The 20738-nt window shown below is 35.9% G+C and overlaps 1 protein-coding gene and 1 pseudogene across 12 annotated transcripts in view; one reads left to right on the top strand and one right to left on the bottom strand.

Annotated features, from left to right (window-relative positions):
• The window catches only part of LOC120167158 (F-box/kelch-repeat protein At1g57790-like), a 45010-nt gene that overhangs the window by 23372 nt on the left and 900 nt on the right, over positions 1–20738 (top strand). For 10 of the 12 annotated variants that reach the window (XM_039176255.1, XM_039176257.1, XM_039176258.1 and 7 more), the window contains 2 exons: positions 257–1023; positions 15029–15931. In XM_039176255.1, the coding sequence (XP_039032186.1) occupies positions 869–1023; positions 15029–15818 (945 nt within the window). In that variant the 5' untranslated portion in view covers positions 257–868 and the 3' untranslated portion in view covers positions 15819–15931. Of the gene's footprint in view, positions 1–256; positions 1024–13475; positions 13939–14515; positions 15932–20738 lie in introns of those variants that run through there. The other 2 variants (XM_039176247.1, XM_039176248.1) reach the window with 2 other exon arrangements.
• Positions 3063–10998, bottom strand: LOC120167160 (annotated as a pseudogene).

Below are 20738 nucleotides of genomic sequence, written 5' to 3' on the forward strand. Positions count from 1 at the left end.
ATGAGATTAGTTCTCCGTCTCCCCTGACCTATTATAACAGTCTGGTCTGTAACAACACAACCTGAAAGGAGAATGGTTGATTTTGATTTTTTTAATTGCTAGTATTGTACAAATGTTGTATATTTTGTCAAGTGAAATATCTTTATATGTTTTCTATGAAGCTTTTCCCCCTTAACTGCCTTGTACAAATTAGTTACTCCCTAATCTAGACGATCATATATTTAATTATGTTGCCTTTATGCCATAATATTTTCAGGCCTAGCGGGGCTGCTCGGCTGCATTAAATTGGATTTTGGTGTCTGCAATCTTGGCGCCTCTTTGCTTTGTGCTATTTTCTCTCTTCAAAAAGAGGGGCAAAACAATTTCAGTTGTATAAGTTTGGATGGGTGATGTCTGCACAAGTCATCCAACACGTTTAAACTGTATCTCAAGTCTGGTTTGTTGTCTAGTTAAAGTCAAACGCATAAAAAACCATAGCCCATTGAAACCCAAAGAATCATCCAACAAATTAGGACAGTTGTCAAGAGAAGAACCCCTTGCAATCAGTCCGGCTCCAGCCGCCGTTCCTGCCTTTCACTGATTAGCCTCATCTTCCTATTAGTCTTGCTCATTTCCTTGAAAATCCTCAGAAATTATCTCAATAGGAGAGATGACTACGACTGGTACGAGAAATTTTAAGGAAAAACGGATTTCAAAGAGGCGGTGACTGAGTAGACATGGGCCCAATTGGTCGGATCTCCCCCTCGACATCCTTGAACGTATAATTGGACGTTTGCGTTGGTTAGATCGAAGCCGGATACGAGCAGTTTGCAAGGCTTGGTCAGTCCCAAACACTTGTAGTCCTGCTATTGGTGAACTCCCCTGGGCAATGAAATTTTGTTGGCGTTATGCCTCTTTGTATCTAATACAAGGTGAGTGCCGGCTGCTGGACCCTCTTTCAAGAGAGTACCTTGTCGAAGAAAGGAGCAGAGGACTAGAGTATCTACTTTTCCTTGATGCACGACCTTGTGCTTCTTTATATGGGTGGGTAATTAGGCTTCCGTATTTAGGGGGACCTCCCACATTTCAGGTGGCGTCGTTTGCCTTGAATGCAACATCCCCAAAATGTACCATCTTTCTTTTGTGGAGTGAAAATGGAAAAATTTGTATTAAGTTATGTTCTGCCGGTGATTGTTCATGGAAGACTTTTGAGTTTGATGGTTTTGATCGGTTTAATCGTGCTATTGATGCTGCCTATACCAACGGAGTTTTCTATTGTGTTTTTAGAGGAGGTCAATTGGGTGCCTTCAATGTTGAACTTAAAGGGTGGACTATTCTGGTTGATCATTGTCCACTCGTTGATCATTGTCCACTCTCACGAAGTAGTGTGCATTATGCTAAACTCATTGTGTCTGGTGCAGATCTGCAACTGTTGTCTGATAGCTCATCTCTGGAACTCCTTAAGCTTGATTTTGCAAAGATGAATTGGGTTTATGAAAATGATTTGAATAACCGGGTGTTGTTTATCGGGTGCACTTCTTTCTCTGTTCCAGCAGTGGGGGAAGCAAATATAATAGCAAATACCATATTCGCTTCTGGTACTTTGATGCACCCCGAAGTTAGATTTTATGGCAGCACATCTCCAAGGCGGTCGAGACTCTACCGTAAGTGTGTTGAGGCAGCAAAGTGCGACAGGATTTGGACTGAACTTCCGTTGGGTGGTATTTGGAGAGCCGATGATTTGATTCATGCTGTCTAGTTGAATGCTGCAATGCAAGCCAACCATCAACAGCATTTTTTATTTATGTTTAGATCAATTAATTATTCCTGGAACATCATATGTTTTCATGAATGGAATTTCAATTTTAGTAAGTATTCCTGGTGCTTCATCATAAGATCTTTGACCTTAGTTATGGGGTTTGGATCATGGAAAGAAGATTTAGCTAAGATTTGATAAAACCATAATAGATAAACTAAGTAATAAATAAATTTAAAGAATTGAAAGTTGGTGAAAACAAACCTTAAAACACAAGACTCCGAGATATATATATATATATATATTCTCGAATACCTAAATTAAACGCTTAATACCTAAATAAGTATTCAAATTATACATTTTTTCTCGAATAGGTGCCAACAGTATTTTTTGGACCATTTAGGTGACTAACGTTATAAACGTTATCACTTTAATTGCCCTAACTATCAACGACGTTAATTTCCCCCGTTAAGTGACAAGTGTTACAATCTTATAATATATTTAGTAATATTTTTTTAAAAAGAAATTATATACTTTTTAAAAAGAGAACACAAATTTCGAAATACGCCTAAAACATTGAAAACCTTCATTTCAACACCTAAACTTACGCCGACCGTCGCCCTTTGTCGTCGATAAAACTCCACCCGACCTCACCTCCAGCTGTGGACCAAAATCCCTACGAAATCGTGACCTGTCGACTGTCAATCGGTTGTGAATCGACATTTTATACTCTGCGAACCCTATGATGAAAATCGTGATCCCATATGATTCTGACGATAACTACGACAACATATAACTAAGACGATGACAGAAACTACGTTGGCGACGATGGTAGTAGCTGGAAAGGGTGACGATGGTGGTTTAGTGTTAGGATTTGAGGATTTTAGGGATTTTGAGACTTTTTTGTAATCTAATAGAAATTAAGGTTTTTTTTATAAATATAATAATATTTTTAAAAAAATAAATTTTAAATTATCAAATTGTGACACGTGACATTTGACGGATAAAACCTTGTTACTCATCAGGTCATCGATATATTTAACTTATGATTATTCAGAAAATATATATATTTGCATGACTAATGCAATCTACGTACATTTTTCAGAAAAAAGAAAACAAAAATACAAGCAAGATATGAAAGAAGGCATAAGTTGGTGTCCATCATCTCCCATGGATGTTACAATCTCTACAAATATATAAAAGTGGGAAGATCATGTCTAAATCTGTCTGCTTTTACATAAAGATGACTCAACAACATAACATGCATGCATGCAACGACAATCAGCTGCATTGATAAACAAAACATCATGACAGTAATACACTTTTGCATCAAAATCACAATCCAAGAGATGGACATTGCTTTCTTGCATGCTCCGGAATCAGCTTCACCGATATCTCCACCGGAACACCCTTCAGTTCTGATGGACACGATAACATCACCATTGTTATATCAATCATACATCTTTAACAATACACGAAAAAGTTTATTTCAAAGAAAATGTATGTTTTTTTTTCTTCTCAACTATTCCTTACCGTGAGGTTTGAAGTTAAACAATGGCGGAAGGAAACGACCATTTGGTAAGCGGGCATTTGGATCGCGCAACTCGTCAAAGAAAGGATGGATCAAGGCATCTAGCTGCAAATTGAGCGACACTTGCAAAATGAGATGCATGAAACAAGTAAAGAGAACACATTAATGTCCCTCTTTGCAGCTTGCTCAATGAATTTTCTTGTCAACTCCCTTTTTCATCACGAAGATACCTCAATGCTTGGAGTTCACTCCAAAAGTCGCAAATCGAAGGAAAAACACGAACCATGATATAATAAAGGTTTTATATACTTACAGCAGAACACCGGAGATTAGGGGAGTATTGGAGTAATCTCGACACCAAATCAACAGCTTCAGGAGGCATGCGCTTATGGAATATCTGGTACAAAAAAATAATTCAAATCATTGTTTCATAAGATTAAACAGAAGACCATATGCACACTCGTTCTTTGATCCTTAATACCTTATGCCACGGGTGAGCCTTAATCTGAGGGAATTTGAACTCTGTATAATTAGGGTTCATACACTTTATTTCCTCTCGTGTTGGAGTGCCCAAGACCTAGAAAATAGTCGCATAATAATCATAACAAGAGAGAAATGGTCAGTTTGACATTGCAAATTACTAAAGAAGGTATAATGATATCAAACAGAACACATGCAATGGAAAAGTATTAGGACCAAAGTTTATTAGCCAAGTACACATCCACAAGGAACACGGGTATTTCACGACATTATCATTAACAAAGGCACTTATAGAAACCATAATAAATGGCAACGAATCTGTTATCTCTGTAAAGAAAATAAGTTTCCTCCCATTGAAACATTCCACAATGACATTATTGTAATAATGTGGACATATGCATACGCACACAAAAACATTGCACTAACTATTCACTCAGAAAGTTAAATACCTTAATAATCTCAACAAGCTGGTCGACTCCACTCTCACCAGGAAATAAAGGCTGAGATAAATAGGAATTTTTTTTATTACGGAACACCAAGCTTAATTTAAGGCAATAATAAAACCCATAAACCTCATATGTACAAGCTTCCTACCTGTCCAAGTAACATTTCAGCAAGGACACAGCCAACAGACTGTTGTGAAATTTGGGTTAATTTCCACCAATAACAATTCACCTTGAAAACTATTATCTAGGTGACTAGTGTGAAAACGATTGTACTAAAAATCACCCCAAGGTAGATTCACAGGAAATAGGAGGGGTCACAATGGTCCCTCTTAAAACCCACTTTCCTTAGACAGAACTACCAAGACAAGTAATTTTAATAGGACAATAATTAACAACAACTATACCCGACAATAGCTATTAAATAGACATAAAAGAGAACACCAAAATATTTCACTAATAGAGGAAATATTACAACGAGAGAAAGAATACAAATAGCCTTTAAAATAGAAGAAGGCTTATATTTGTGGGATGATTAACTAAGGAGGAGGAGGGCTTTATTTATAACAAAAGAATTTCCCCTCCTCCTTATACACAACCAATGTGGGACTTTTGCCAAAAAACCAACAAATCTCCACCTTGGCAAATTCCACACACATCTCTAAAAAAACAATCTTTTAATTTGTAACAATATTGACCAAGTCTAAACAATGTTTAAACTTGACCGCAGTTACCACTTTTGTCAACATATCAGCAGGATTCTCAGTGGTCCGAATCTTCTGGATTATGACTCCACCTTCTTCTAGAATCTCTCGTACAAAGTGATATCGAACATCGATGTGCTTCGTCCTTGCATGGTAAACCTGGTTCTTTGCTAAATGAATAGCACTCTGACTATCACAGTGCACTTTGATGTGCTTTTGTTCCATTCCCAATTCACCAAGCAACCCTTGAAGCCAAATTGCCTCCTTCACAGCCTCTGTAACTGCCATATACTCTGCCTCTGTAGTAGACAAAGTCACTGTTGACTGTAAGGTGGACTTCCAACTGACTGGTGCCTTTGCAAATGTAAACACATAACCAGTAGTTGATCGACGCTTGTCCAAATCACCTGCATAGTCTGAATCACAATACCCAACTACACACTGACCATCTTGTTTGTCCTGCTGAAAGACCAAACCAACATCTACGGTGTTCAGAATATACCGCAGAATCCATTTCACAGCTTGTCAATGCTCCTTTCCAGGATCATGCATATACCTGCTCACAACCCCAATTGCCTGTGAAATATCGGGTCTCGTACACACCATTGCATACATTAAGCTACCAACAGCACTTGCATACGGAACCTTTGACATGTATTCCCGTTCTGCATCATCCTTAGGTGACATGGATGCACTGAGCTTGAAATGAGGAGCAAGAGGTGTACTAACTGGTTTTGACATCTCATTTATGCCAAAACATTTTAGTACATTCCTCAGATAATCTTTCTGAGACAAACAAAGCCTCCTCAATTTCTTATCCCTTGATATCTCCATGCCTAGAATCTTCTTCGCTTCACCAAGATCCTTCATCTCAAACTCCCTGTTCAATTGAGTCTTTAGTTTCGTAATTTCTGTCTGACTCCTAGAAGCTATCAGCATATCATCAACATAAAGAAGAAGATATATATAGGATCCGTCTTCTAGCTCGCGTAAATACACACAATGATCATATTTGCTTCTTGTGTACTTCTGCCCTATCATAAACTTGTCAAATCGCTTGTACCACTGCCTTGGAGATTGCTTCAATCCGTACAACGATTTTTCTAATTTGCACACCATCTCTTCTTTTTCAGCAACTTTGAATCCATCTGGCTGAGTCATGTAGATTTCCTCATCCAAGTCTCCATGTAAAAATGCAGTTTTTACATCCATCTGAACTAGTTCCAAATCCAACTGCGCTACTAAAGCCAACAAAATTCTGATGGAGGAATGTTTTACAACTGGAGAAAATACTTCATTATAATCAACTCCCTCCGTTTGAGCGTAGCCTTTAGCCACCAATCTTGCTTTGTAGCGGATGCTATTTTTGTCATGAAATCCATCTTTCTTTGCATATACCCACTTGCACCCAATTGCCTTCTTTTCCTTCGGAAGACTAGCTAGTTTCCACGTCTGATTCTTTTTAAGGGATTGCATTTCTTCATTCATGGCGATCCTCCACTTTTTATGTTCTGAACTTTGAACTGCTTCATTAAAAGTGGCAGGAACGTCATCAATTGCAATTGGTGATGCAAAAGAGACCATATCAGCATAACGAGCAGGTTGTCTAATGGTCCTCTTTCCCTTTCTGAGTGCAATTGATTCATGTTGCTGTGGAGGTTCTTGGGTCTGAAACTATTCTTCATCTGACTCTTCTTCTACCATAGGAGAGTCAACATCAGTTTCTTTACTGGTTGGGACAAATTTGCTTCCTTCAAACTCCACCTGTTTGGGAGTTTCATCTGTCTGCTCCAATTTTTCTGAAGTCACCTTTCTCAACATGGTAGATTCATCAAAGGTAACATCCCTGCTGAAGATTATTTTCTTTGTTTCTAGACACCAAAGACGATAGCCTTTCACACCAGAGGTGATCCCCATAAAGATCGCCTTCTTTGCTCTTGGATCCAGCTTTGACTCCTTAACATGGTAGTATGCAGTGGAACCAAACACATGTAAGGAATCATAATCTGTAGCAGGTACCCCAAACCATTTCTCTAATGGTGTTTTACCACTAATAGCAGTCGATGGTAAGCGGTTGACAAGGTGACAAGCATAGACCAAAGCCTCAGCCCAAAATTCTTTGCCTAACCCAGCATTAGACAACATACACCGAACCTTCTCCACTAATGTCCGGTTCATACGCTCTGCCACCCCCATTCAGTTGTGGTGTACCTCTGACAGTGAAGTGCCTAACAATACCTTCATCTTCACAGACTTTCAGAAATTGATCATTTTTGTACTCTCCACCATTGTCTGTACGGAGACGTTTGATTTTTCTGCCTGTTTGAGTCTCCATCATCTTTTTCCATTTAAGGAAAAATCCTAGCACCTCATCATTTGTCTTCATTGGATACACCCAAACTCTCCGAGAAAAATCATCAACAAAGGTGACATAATAGTGTGTTCCTCCCAATGAAGTTGTCTTGGAAGGCCCCCATACATCTGAATGAACATAATCCAAAATACATTTAGTATCATGGATTGCAGTTCCAAATTTCACCCTCGTCTTCTTCCCTTTGATGCAATGCTCACAAAAAGCTAATTTGCAAGCCCGAGCACCCTTCAATAATCCTTGATCTATTAGTAATTTCAAGGATTTTTCACCAACATGCCCCAAGCGCATATGCCATAACCTGGTTGCTTCTGACTCCTGTTCATCAGTAGAAGCTGCCACTGCTGCTGTCCCAACAATTGTACTACCCAGAAAGTAATACACATTGTTTCTTTTTTTGATTCCCTTCATTATCACCAGTGCACCAGAGATAATCCTCATAATCCCATCTTTTGCCCTCACTTTTAAACCTTTTGACTCTAAGGTTCCCACAGAGATGAGATTTCTCATTAAATTTGGTACATAATGGACACCTGTTAAGGTTCTGATTGATCCATCCTGATTCCTCAAGCGAATTGAACCAATCCCAAGTGTGTCAAGAGGGGAATTATTTGCTGTGTAGACAATTCCACCTTTTAGTTCTTTAAAATCAAATAACCATTCTCTATTGGGGGTCATATGGTGGCTACAAGCTGAATCTAACAGCCATGAACTGGAACAGCTGGTTGATGGCGTAGCAGCGAATGCGAAATCTGAATCTCCATCATTATACTCGACCACATTTGATTCTGAGACAGCCTTCCCCCTTTCAGGTTTGCCTTTATTCTTTAGCTTGGGACATTCTTTCTTCCAGTGCCCTTTTTCTCGACAAAAGGCACATTCATCTTTGCTCAATCTGGACTTTGACTTCGACCTCCCTCTGCTTCCTTTATTCTGACTCTTGGAACGGCCTCTAACAACAAGAGCTTCTGCTTCGACACTTGTGTTTTCTTGTTTGTCTTTCTTTCTCAATTCATAACTATACAAGGCAGCAGTTACTTCACTGAGAGACACATCAACCTTCCCATGAAGTAGAGTAGTTTCAAGATACTCAAACTCATCAGGAAGTGATCCCATCAACATCAGAGCCAGATCTTCGTCTTCAAAAGTCACGTCCATATTCATCAGATCAGTCACCAGCAGATTAAAGCTAGTAATGTGATCATTCATAGTGGTACATGGTACATAGTTGAAGCGGAACAATCTCTTTTTCATGTAGAGTTTGTTCTGACCGCTTTTCTTCAAAAATTTCTCCTCCAGTGCCTTCCATAATTTACTTGCAGAAGTTTCCTTAGAAAATACATACTTCTGCTCTCTAGAAAGACACGATCGAATAGTACCACATGCCATTCTATTGATCCTCTTCCATTCTTTCTCCTCAACATCATATGGTTTCTCTCCTTCAATAGCAATGTCTAGACCCTACTGAAATAGGGCATCTAGAACCTCGCTTTGCCACATGCCGAAATGACCAGTGCCATCAAAAATCTCCACTGCAAATCTAACATTTGTCACAACATTTCTTGCCAAAATTGAAGATGAAGAAGCGTCTGCCATTTCTGCTACAAATTCTATTTAATAGCTGCCAATGCGGAATGTCAATTATCCCAAGGAAATTTTTCTGATGTGGAAGATCAGCCTAAGCCGCAACCACAGAGCATACTAAAATAAACCAAGAGCGTTGATACCAATTGTTGTGAAATTTGGGTTAATTTCCACTAATAACAATTCACCTTGAAAACTATTATCTAGGTGACTAGTGTGAAAACGATTGTACTAAAAATCACCCCAAGGTAGATTCCCAGGAAAGAGGAGGGGTCACAATGGTCCCTCTTAAAACCCACTTTCCTTAAACAGAACTACCAAGACAAGTAATTTTAATAGGACAATAATTAACAACAATTATACCCGACAATAGCTATTAAATAGACATAAAAGAGAACACCAAAATATTTCACTAATAGAGGAAATATTATAACGAGAGAAAGAATACAAATAGCCTTTAAAATAGAAGAAGGCTTATATTTGTGGGATGATTAACTAAGGAGGAGGAGGGCTTTATTTATAACAAAAGAATTTCCCCTCCTCCTTATACACAACCAATGTGGGACTTTTGCCAAAAAAATCAACACAAACCAGATGTCAATAGCCGTAGTGTACTCGGTTGCTCCAAATATTAGTTCAGGTGCTCTATAATACCTTGAGCAGATGTAGGATATGTTTGGTTCCCCTTTCACCTACCAAGATATGAAAATGTGAAATAGTAAGACCTAAGCGAAACTCAAAGATTCATAAACAAAGAATTACATACAATAGAGATTACAACCTACCAAAACTTTCGCACTTCCAAAATCACATAGTTTAACTTGATGAGTGTGCGGATTTACCTGTAGGCAGGAAATAGTAATACATCAAGATCATGTTGAAAAATAAGAGGATTGACACGAGAAGTTCATTCACTTTGCAGGTAAGGGGTTCTACTAAAATAAAAAAAACGAGGCAAAAGTCACAGTAGAAAGAGATATTTGAACATACCAAAAGGTTTTGAGGTTTGATGTCCCGATGACACACACCAATGCTGCGATGGATGTAAGACAAAGCCCTAAATATCTACCAAACATCAACTTTTATTAGCATCTGAGATGATTCAATTAAAAAGAACATGAGATGATTCAATTAAAAAGAACACGAAAAACCAAAATTTTAAACACCAACATGTACCTGGTATGTATAAAGTTTCACATATATCAATGGCATCCTTTGGTTCAACTTGTTATAGTGCTTGATAACACGATGAACAGTTTCAGGTACATACTCAAGTACCAAATTGAGATAAAGTTCATCCTTCTCTGTTGTAGAAAAAAAAGCAATGTTTCAAAGCCACAACGTTTGGGTGGTCAATAAGTCGCATTGTTTGCAGCTCACGGTTCTTGTACCTCTTATCTTGAAGAACCTTCTTTATAGCAACAGTTTCACCTGTCTCCAAGCACTTTTCCTTTAAAAAGAAAAAGAAAAAAGAAACAATGAACATCCATATAACCTAAAAATGATGATTAGCAAGTTATGCCACCTTTCGCGAAGCAAACAAGTGTTTCTTACCTGGAAGACAACTCCAAATGATCCATGTCCAACCACACGCTCAGCCATGTAACTTATAGTCTAGAATTTATAGTGATATATTAGAAGATGTCATGTAATGAAAGAAAATGGGGAAGAAGGATAACTAATGTCTAACGTTTAATCACTGCAATTAAATCTCAAAGCAGAAGAAGTAATACCTGTTTCGGCTGACCATTTCTACCACCAATCGTTGTCACAATTATATGCCCTGTCTCTGTCCCATTACCATCCACAACTGTTGCTTCCATTTCCTAAAAATTAGAGATGATCCATGAGTCATAGAAGCATTTCGTTTTTCTTTTTGGTTTACTAATGAAAGCGAGTAGTACTCAGTAATTATTAAATTAAATGATTAGAAAATGCAAAGCAGGGAATCACAATGGTAAAAGGAACAAAAAGGAGCGTTCAAAAATGCATACTTTTTCATCTCTAATTTTCATGTCATTCATCTCCTCGGGTAACTTCTCGACACCAGCAGCACTAGATTCTGTTACACCAGAAGTAGGCACCGTGCCCCCGGAAGCCATCTTTAAGACAAAAGACTGTCCTCCTAATTTTTCACCTCACAACCAATCATTTATCTACATTGCAAAAGGACAAAAAGATGTTACTAAAACTCAACTGAGATACAACAAATATGTTAAAAACAACCTCTAACATTAACTGCACCATGAAGACTACAGTAGAACAAACTCACAGAGTACCCACAAAATATCAAGTGCAATAAACCCCTTTTACCTATGTAGCAATCCAACCTTAACACACACACACACAAAACACTCGTCCCCTTTTCAAAACCAGCAAGAATCTTAACAAATACCAATTATTTTAGCCAGAATATAAACTGCAACAGTTTTGAGCCCATCAAAGCACAAATCTTTTAGCTTTTATCTTGCATATACATATACGTACACTATCATACTTACATACGTATATATTATACACAGGAAATCTCCACATCTAGCTTAAACAAAAGGATTTTAAGATATCATTCAGACAAAAAGGAGCTAATGAGACTTCAAAAAATATAATAGCAAATAAAAAGAAGCATAAACTGAAATAATTTTAGAATTTATTATTACTATTATTATGAATTGGTTTGATTTCTTTTATTTATTTATCATTATTTATTGACTTGAAGAATAATTATTTAATATAACCTACGAGCAAGATTAAGAAATTATTACATATGACAATTATTATTTAAAAGGATAAATTACACAAATAATTCATCGACTATAAAATGCTACTTTGTTAAGTGTTCCGACAATTAAACGTTACGAAATATTTCTTTAACTAAATGACATTGTTCTATAACTTTTAAGAGTAGAAGAATTCAACAAAGCGACGCCCTATAATCGATGATTATTTTATAACTTTTAATAGTCGAAAGATTCATTATAACTTTTAATAGTTTAGAGATTCAACAAAACAACGCTCTATAGTAGAGGAATAACATTTATTCCTTTACCACATAGACCACTTGGTTCGTGCGACTACAAGCAAGGTTAAGAATCACATATGACAATTATTACTTGAAAGGCTTTTAGTTGAAGACGCATTGTCTTCCGACGACTTTTCCGAAGACACACTGTGTTCTCGGCGACTTTCCAAAGACGCATTGTGTTCCCAACGACTTCCAACAGGTACTGTAGCATTTACACTAAACCAGAAAATAATTTCGATTAGACCTTATTTCAACGAATAATGTTTTAACAACCCTACAACAGAAAATCAACCCTTCATTGATACAGTTAGGTGGGAGAACTACTATACAAATCATTTTCTATTGGGTCCACCTTTTTCTTAAAAAAATTCAATTATATCACCCTCGTCCATACTTCATCATCTGCTCAAAGTTACAATATATTATTTTACTAACCACATTAATTCACTAATAATATTAATTAAATTAAACTATGATCGATACAAGATTGTAAAATAAAGACATAATATTAAAAAAATTGTATTATTTGATGAAGTAGTTACTTTGGTATTTATATTTTAGAGTATTTTGGCATCTAATATTTTATTTTGAGATAAAAAGATCTCTCAATGAATGATAATCAAAGTCAACAAACAATTAATATTTCAAAATATGAATATTTTGTCTTAAATATTAAACATTAGTTGGTCAAAATGCTAAAAAAAAGAATAAGGTCAGAGTGACTATTTAGTCAAACGTTAGAAGTTATCTTACCTAAAATTCTTAAAGAAAAAAATAATAACTATTTAATCAAATATTAGGCATATTTTTTAAAATTATGCCTAAGAATGGGCACAAGACTCAAACTTGATGGTCTTCGACGAGACCCAACCCTAGTGGCTTATGTTTTTTTATTTCTTTCAAAATTCAAGTTTGAGTTGGATCAGGTTTTTTAGAAGATAAGTTCGAGTTCAGATTTTGGAAGAAATATTCGACCGACCCAATCCAAAAAATAATGTAAGTATACATTATATATTTAGAGATAATTGAAATATTATTATTCTCTCTCTCTATATATATATTCAATTAGATCCTTATTTTATCAAATAAAATTAAAAATATTATATATGTTTATATATTTGTGTTGGATCAAATACATGTTTTATTTTAAAAGACTGGTCGGGTTTTAGGTCGGGTGGAGTCACCGTCAACTAGGGTTGAATCAAATTTTTGATGGGAAATATATTTTTCTCGGGTTGATCGAAAACTCGATCCAACCCAACCTATACCCATTCTAATCATGCCTAAAAATAGAAATTAAAATTCTAAAAAATAAAACTTGGAGCATAAGACATAAATTATTATTTAATCACTATATTGCGTTAAATAATTATTATATAGTTAATAGAAATAATATTTAATTAAATTTAAAATCAATTATATATTTAGATCAATTATAAAAAAATTGATGTTATTTTTATTACTTTTTAATCAAATATTTTAAGAGATTCTGAACTGTACAAATGATTTTGGTTTAATAATAAAATCAATATTTTAGAAATTTTCTAATATTAAGTTGGAGTTTTATCTTATGCAAGTTTTGTATAAATTCTCCCAAAATTTCTGCATTTGTCTCTCCTCCGCCGCAAAGCTTCTTCCTTGTCTTTATTCTTAATTTATAGTTGTTTTGTGGGTAGGGCAATTTCAACCCAACAAATAAAGTTTGGTATTCTTTTGTTTATTTCATTTGAACCCTAATTGGTGCCGCCGTAAACCTTCATTTCTACTCCGTCGCAAAGCTAGACTTCCTTTTCTTTGTTCTTAATTTATAGGTGTTTCATGGGTAGGGCGATTTCAATAGTCAATGAGCCTTAATCGGCGGTTCGCTTCGGTGCCGGTCCACCATTCATACCTCTAATCCAAAGCTCCCAACACAAAGTGCGAGTTTTGTTCGAGTGATTGATTTAACTTCCCCAAATTTCGATTTTTTTTATTATTATTATTTCCGAAACTGCAGGTTTAGCTTTCCAGAAGCAGCCCCTTTTACAGCCATCTTGAAATTCAGAGTCCCTCCCCAAAATCATCAATGGTAAATCAATTCCTTCCATCTACTTTTGTTAAGTATTATTTTTGTATTTTTTGTTTTGTTTTGCATGTTTTAATTAGGATTTGGGATTGGCAGGTTTTAACTGGCTTAGATTAGCATTTTTGGAGGGAAAAATAAGAATTTTGAAAATATTGATGATTTAGACAGAATTCCCAGGAACCCTGTCATGCAAATCTCCCACCTTTCGTCTCTTGCCCGTCAACTACGAGTCACTTGATCACACTTTTGTTACATGCACGAGTAATCCCTCACCTTCCTTACTCTGTCGAGTAATTTCAGTTCATAGCTGCACTATTGCCTGAGCATAGCTGTATTGTATGAGATTAGTTCTCCCCTGACCTCAGTCTGGTCTGTAACAACACAATCTGAAAGGAGAATGGTTGATTTTGATTTTTTTTAATTGCTAGTATTGTACAAATGCTGTATATTTTTTCATGCGAAATCTCTTTATATGTTTTCTATGAAGCTTTTCCCCTTAACTGCCTTGTACAAATTAGTACTGCCTAATCTAGACGATCATATATTTAATTATGTTGCCTTTATGCCATAATATTTTCAGGACTAGCGGGGCTGCTCGGCTGCATTAAATTAGATTTTGGTGTCTGCAATCTTGGCGCCTCTTTGCTTTGTGCTATTTTCAGGCCTAATAGTCTTGCGCATTTCCTTGAAAATCCTCAGAAATTATCTCAATAGGAGAGATGACTACGACTGGTACGAGAAATTTTAAGGAAAAACGGATTTCAAAGAGGTGGCGACTGAGTAGACATGGGCCCAATTGGTCGGATCTCCCCCTCGACATCCTTGAACGTATAATTGGGCGTTTGCGTTGGGTAGATCGAAGCCGGATACAAGCAGTTTGCAAGGCTTGGTCAGTCCCAAACACTTGTATTCCTGCTATTGGTGAACTCCCCTGGGCAATGAAATTTTGTTGGCGTTATGCCTCTTTGTATCTAATACAAGGTGAGTGCCGGCTGCTGGACCCTCTTTCCAGAGAGTACCTTGTCGAAGAAAGGAGCAGAGGACTAGAGTATCTACTTTTCCTTGATGCACGACCTTGTGCTTCTTTATATGGGTGGGTTCTTTTCAAAGTGTACGGCTTTATTGAAGAAAAAAAAGAGTCCCTCTTTTTGTACTCTCCGTTAACAACTGAGGTAATTAGGCTTCCCTATTTAGGGGGACCTCCCACATTTCAGGTGGCGACGTTTGCCTTGAATGCAACATCCCCAAAATGTACCATCTTTCTTTTGTGGAGTGAAAATGGAAAAATTTGTATTAAGTTATGTTCTGCCGGTGATTGTTCATGGAAGACTTTTGAGTTTGATGGTTTTGATCGGTTTAATCGTGCTAATGATGCTGCCTACACCAACGGAGTTTTCTATTGTGTTTTTAGAGAAGGTCAATTGGGTGCCTTCAATGTTGAACTTAAAGGGTGGACTATTCTGGTTGATCATTGTCCACTCGTTGATCATTGTCCACTCTCACGAAGTAGTGTGCATTATGCTAAACTCATTGTGTCTGGTGCAGATCTGCAACTGTTGTCTGATAGCTCATCTTTGGAACTCCTTAAGCTTGATTTTGCAAAGATGGATTGGGTTTATGAAAATGATTTGAATAACCGGGTGTTGTTTATCGGGTGCACTTCTTTCTCTGTTCCAGCAGTGGGGGAAGCAAATGTATTAGCGAATACCATATTCGCTTCTGGTACTTTGATGCACCCCAAAGTTAGATTTTATGGCAGCACATCTCCAAGGCAGTCGAGACTCTACCGTAAGTGTGTTGAGGCAGCAAAGTGCGACAGGATTTGGATTGAACTTCCGTTGGGTGGTATTTGGAGAGCCGATGATTTGATTCATGCTGTCTAGTTGAATGCTGCAATGCAAACCAACCATCAACAGCATTTTTATTTATGTTTAGATCAATTAATTATTCCTGGAACATCATATGTTTTCATGAATGGAGTGTCAATTTTAGCAAGTATTCCTGGTGCTTCATCAGAAGATCTTTGACCTTAGTTATGGGGTTTAGATCATGGAAAGAAGATTTAGCTAAGAATTGATAAAACCATAATAGATTAACTAAGTAATAAATAAATTTAAAGAATTGAAAGTTGGTGAAAACAAACCTTAAAACACAAGACTCCGATACAATATATCAATATATATATATATATATATATATATATATACAGAGAGAGAAAAGGCTTAATACCCAAATAAGTGTCCGAACTATAACTCCTTTTCCTGAATAGGCGCCTATAGTATTTTTCGGACCATTTAGGTGACTAATGTTACAAACGTTATCACTTTAATTGTCTGAACCGATAACGATGTTATTTTACTCCGTTAAGTGACACATGTCACAATTTTATAATTTAATTTTTGTCATATAAAATAAAAAAAACATTATATTTTTTTAAAAAGAGGCATAAATTTCGAAATACCTCTAAAACATTGAAAACCTTCATTTTAACACCTAAACCTACTCCGACCGTCGCCCTTTGTCGTCGACGAAGCTCTACCCGACCTCACCTCCTGCTGGGGACCAAAACCCCTACGAAATCGTGACCTAACGATTGTCGATCGACTGTGAATCGATGTTTTATACCCCGCAAACCCTATGATGAAAATCGCGATCTCATGCGATTCTGATGACCAATCGACGATAACTACGGCATCGTATAACTAGGACGATGACAGAGACTACGTTGGCGACGGCGGTCATGGCCGGAGAGGGGGTGGTGGTAGTTTAGTGTTAGGATTTGGAGATTTTAGGGATTTTGAGACTTTTTTGTAATTTAATAGAAATGAAGTTTTTTTTATAAATGTAATAATATTTTTAATTTTAAAAAAAATTATAAAATTATTATATTATGACGTGTGTCGCTAAACGGAGAAAATTAACGGTTATTACGGCCCGAGCACCTAATGTGGTCAAGTTTGTAGCATTAGGCACTTAAATGGTCCAAAAAATAGACATCTATTTGGGGAGAAATATATAGTTTAGGCACTTATTTTGGTATTAAGCCTAATTTTTAATTTGACCTATAAACTTTAGATACAATATCAACTTAACCCCTAAATCTAATCAAAATCATCTGCCATTGGTAGTTAGATCGGCGATTGTTAGACCCAAAATTTTTACTTCACTTATTTTTTACCTCATAAACATGAATCTGATTTATATTTCATCAAAAATGTCTCAAACTTCGTAAATTTAATAATACCATCAAACTAACAATATTTATGTTTCAATAACTAAAACATTACATATCGACAACATAAATGATCAAAATATTTTTTTCTAAATTAAATAAAAAAATAAACACTTATAAAATGAAAGTAACCGTTCTAATACTTTAGCCAATAAAACTGTGAAAACGCAACATTAAAACAATGTCACTTAATTGATGGGAAAATATTAGTTATAGGTTTAATTTGTAGAGATCTAATTCAAAATTCAATTTGTCAAACCCTAATGTATGACTAACATGAAATGATTTTAGAATTTATTATTACTATTATTATGAATTGGTTTGATTTCTTTTATTTATTTATTTATCATTATTTATTGATTTGAAGAATAATTATTTAATATAGCCTACAAGCAAGATTAAGAAATTATTACATATGACGATTATTATTTAAAAAAGATAAATTGCGCAAATAATTCCTCGATTATAGAACGCTATTTTGTTAATTCTTTCGACTATTAAAAGTTATGAAATATTTCTTTAAGTAAATAGCAGTGTTCTACAACTTTTAAGAGTAGAAGAATTCAACAAAGTGACTACATAGACCACTTGGTTCGTGTGACTACAAGCAACGCTCTATAGTAGACGAATAACATTTATTCATTTACCACATAGACCACTTGGTTCGTGTGACTACAAGCAAGGTTAAGAATCACATATGACAATTATTACTTGAAAGGCTTTTAGTTGAAGAAGCATCGTCTTCCGGTGACTTTTCCGAAGACACACTATGTTCTCGGCGACTTTCCAAAGACGCATTGTGTTCCCAACGACTTCCAACAGGTACTGTAGCATTCACAATAAACCAGAAAATAATTTCGATTAGACCTTATTTCAACGAATAATGTTTTAACAACCCTACAACAGAAAATCAACCCTTCATTGATACAGTTAGGTGGGAGAACTACTATACAAATCATTTTCTATTGGGTCCACCTTTTTCTTAAAAATATTCAATTATATCACCCTCGTCCATACTTCATCATCTGCTCAAAGTTACAATATATTATTTACTAACCACATTAATTCACTAATAATATTAATTAAATTAAACTATGATCGATACAAGATTATAAAATAAAGACATAATATTAAAAAAATTGTATTATTTGATGAAGTAGTTACTTTGGTATTTATATTTTAGAGTATTTTGGCATCTAATATTTTATTTTGAGATAAAAAGATCTCTCAATGAATGATAATCAAAGTCAACAAACAATTAATATTCCAAAATATGAATATTTTGTCTTAAATATTAAACATTAGTTGGTCAAAATGCTAAAAAAATAAAGTCAAAGTGACTATTTAGTCAAACGTTAGAAGTTATCTTACCTAAAATGCTTAAAGAAAAAAAAAGAAATTAAATGACTATTTAATCAAATATTAGGCGTATTTTTTAAAATTATGCCTAGGAATGGGCACAAGACTCAAACTTGATGGTCTTCGACGAGACCCAACCCTAGTGGCTTATGTTTTTTTTCTTTCAAAATTCAAGTTTGAGTTGGATCAGATTTTTTAGAAGATAAGTTCGAGTTTAGATTTTGGAAGAAATATTCGACCTACCCAATCCAAAAAATAATGTAAGTACACATTATATATTTAGAGATAATTGCATTATTATTATTCTCTCTCTATATATATATTCAATTAGATCCTTATTTTATTAAATACAATTAAAAATATTATATATGTTTATATATTTGTGTTGGATTAAATACATATTTTATTTTAAAAGACTGGTCGGGTGGAGTCACCATAAACTAGGGTTGAATCAAATTTTTGATGTTATTTTTTATTACTTTTAATCAATTTTTTAAGAGATTGTAAACTAAATTCTACAAATGATTTTGGTTTAATAATAAAATCAATATTTTAGAAATTTTCTAATATTAAGTTGGAGTTTTATCTTATGCAAGTTTTGTATAAATTCTCCCAAAATTTCTGCACTTGTCTCTCCTCCGCCGCAGAGGTTCTTCCTTGTCTTTATTCTTAATTTATAGTTGTTTCATGGGTAAGGCAACTTCAATACTCAATGAGCCTTAATCGGCGGTTCGCTTCGATGCCGGTCCACCATTCATACCTCTAATCCAAAGCTCCCAACACAGTGTGAGTTTTGTTCGAGTGATTGATTTAACTTCCCCAAATTTCGATTTTTTATTATATTTATTATTTCCGAAACTGCAGGTTTAGCTTTCCAGAAGCAGCCCCTTTTAAAGCCATCTTGAAATTCAGAGCCCCTCCCCAAAATCATCAATGGTAAATCAATTCCTTCCATCTACTTTTGTTAAGTATTATTTTTGTATTTTTTGTTTTGTTTTGCATGTTTTAATTAGGATTTGGGATTGGCAGGTTTTAACTGGCTTAGATTAGCATTTTTGGAGGGAAAAATAAGAATTTTGAAAATATTGATGATTTAGACAGAATTCCCAGGAACCCTGTCATGCAAATCTCCCACCTTTCGTCTCTTGCCCGTCAACTACGAGTCACTTGATCACACTTTTGTTACATGCACGGGTAATCCCTCACCTTCCTTACTCTGTCGAGTAATTTCAGTTCATAGCTGCACTATTGCCTGAGCATAGCTGCACTATTGTCTGGTCTGTAAAACACAATCTGAAAGGAGAATGGTTGATTTTGATTTTTTTTAATTGCTATTATTGTACAAATGCTTTATATTTTTTCATGCGAAATCTCTTTATATGTTTTCTATGAAGCTATTCCCCCTTAACTGCCTTGTACAAATTAGTTACTCCCTAATCTAGACTATATTTTCAGGACTAGCGGGGCTGCTCGGCTGCATTAAATTAGATTTTGTTGTCTGCAATCTTGGCGCCTCTTTGCTTTGTGCTATTTTCTCTCTTCAAAAAGAGAGGGGGAAAAACATTTTCAGTTGTATAAGTTTGGATGGGTGATGTCTGCACAAGTCATCCAACACGTTTGAAACTGTATCTCAAGTCTGGTTTGATTGTCTAGTTAAAGTCAACCGCATAAAAAAACGTAGCCCATTGAAACCCAAAGAATCATCCAACAAATTAGGACAGTTGTCAAGAGAAGAACCCCTTGTAACCAGTCCGGCTCCAGCCGCCCTTCCTGTCTTTCATTGATTAGCCTCATCTTCCTAATAGTCTTTCTCATTTCCTTGAAAATCCTCAGAAATTATCTCAATAGGAGAGATGACTACGACTGGTACGAGAAATTTTAAGGAAAAACAGATTTCAAAGAGGCGGCGACTGAGTAGACATGGGCCCAATTGATCGGATCTCCCCCTCGACATCCTTGAACGTATAATTGGACGTTTGCATTGGGTAGATCGAAGCCGGATACGAGCAGTTTGCAAGGCTTGGTCAGTCCCAAACACTTGTATTCCTGCTATTGGTGAACTCCCCTGGGCAATGAAATTTTGTTGGCGTTATGCCTCTTTGTATCTAATACAAGGTGAGTGCCGGCTGCTGGACCCTCTTTCCAGAGAGTACCTCGTCGAAGAAAGGAGCAGAGGACTAGAGTATCTACTTTTCCGTAAGGCACGACCTTG

The sequence above is a fragment of the Hibiscus syriacus genome, unplaced genomic scaffold (assembly GCF_006381635.1).
Source record: "Hibiscus syriacus cultivar Baekdansim isolate YM2019G1 unplaced genomic scaffold, ASM638163v2 tig00111671_pilon, whole genome shotgun sequence".
Lineage (NCBI taxonomy): Eukaryota > Viridiplantae > Streptophyta > Magnoliopsida > Malvales > Malvaceae > Hibiscus > Hibiscus syriacus.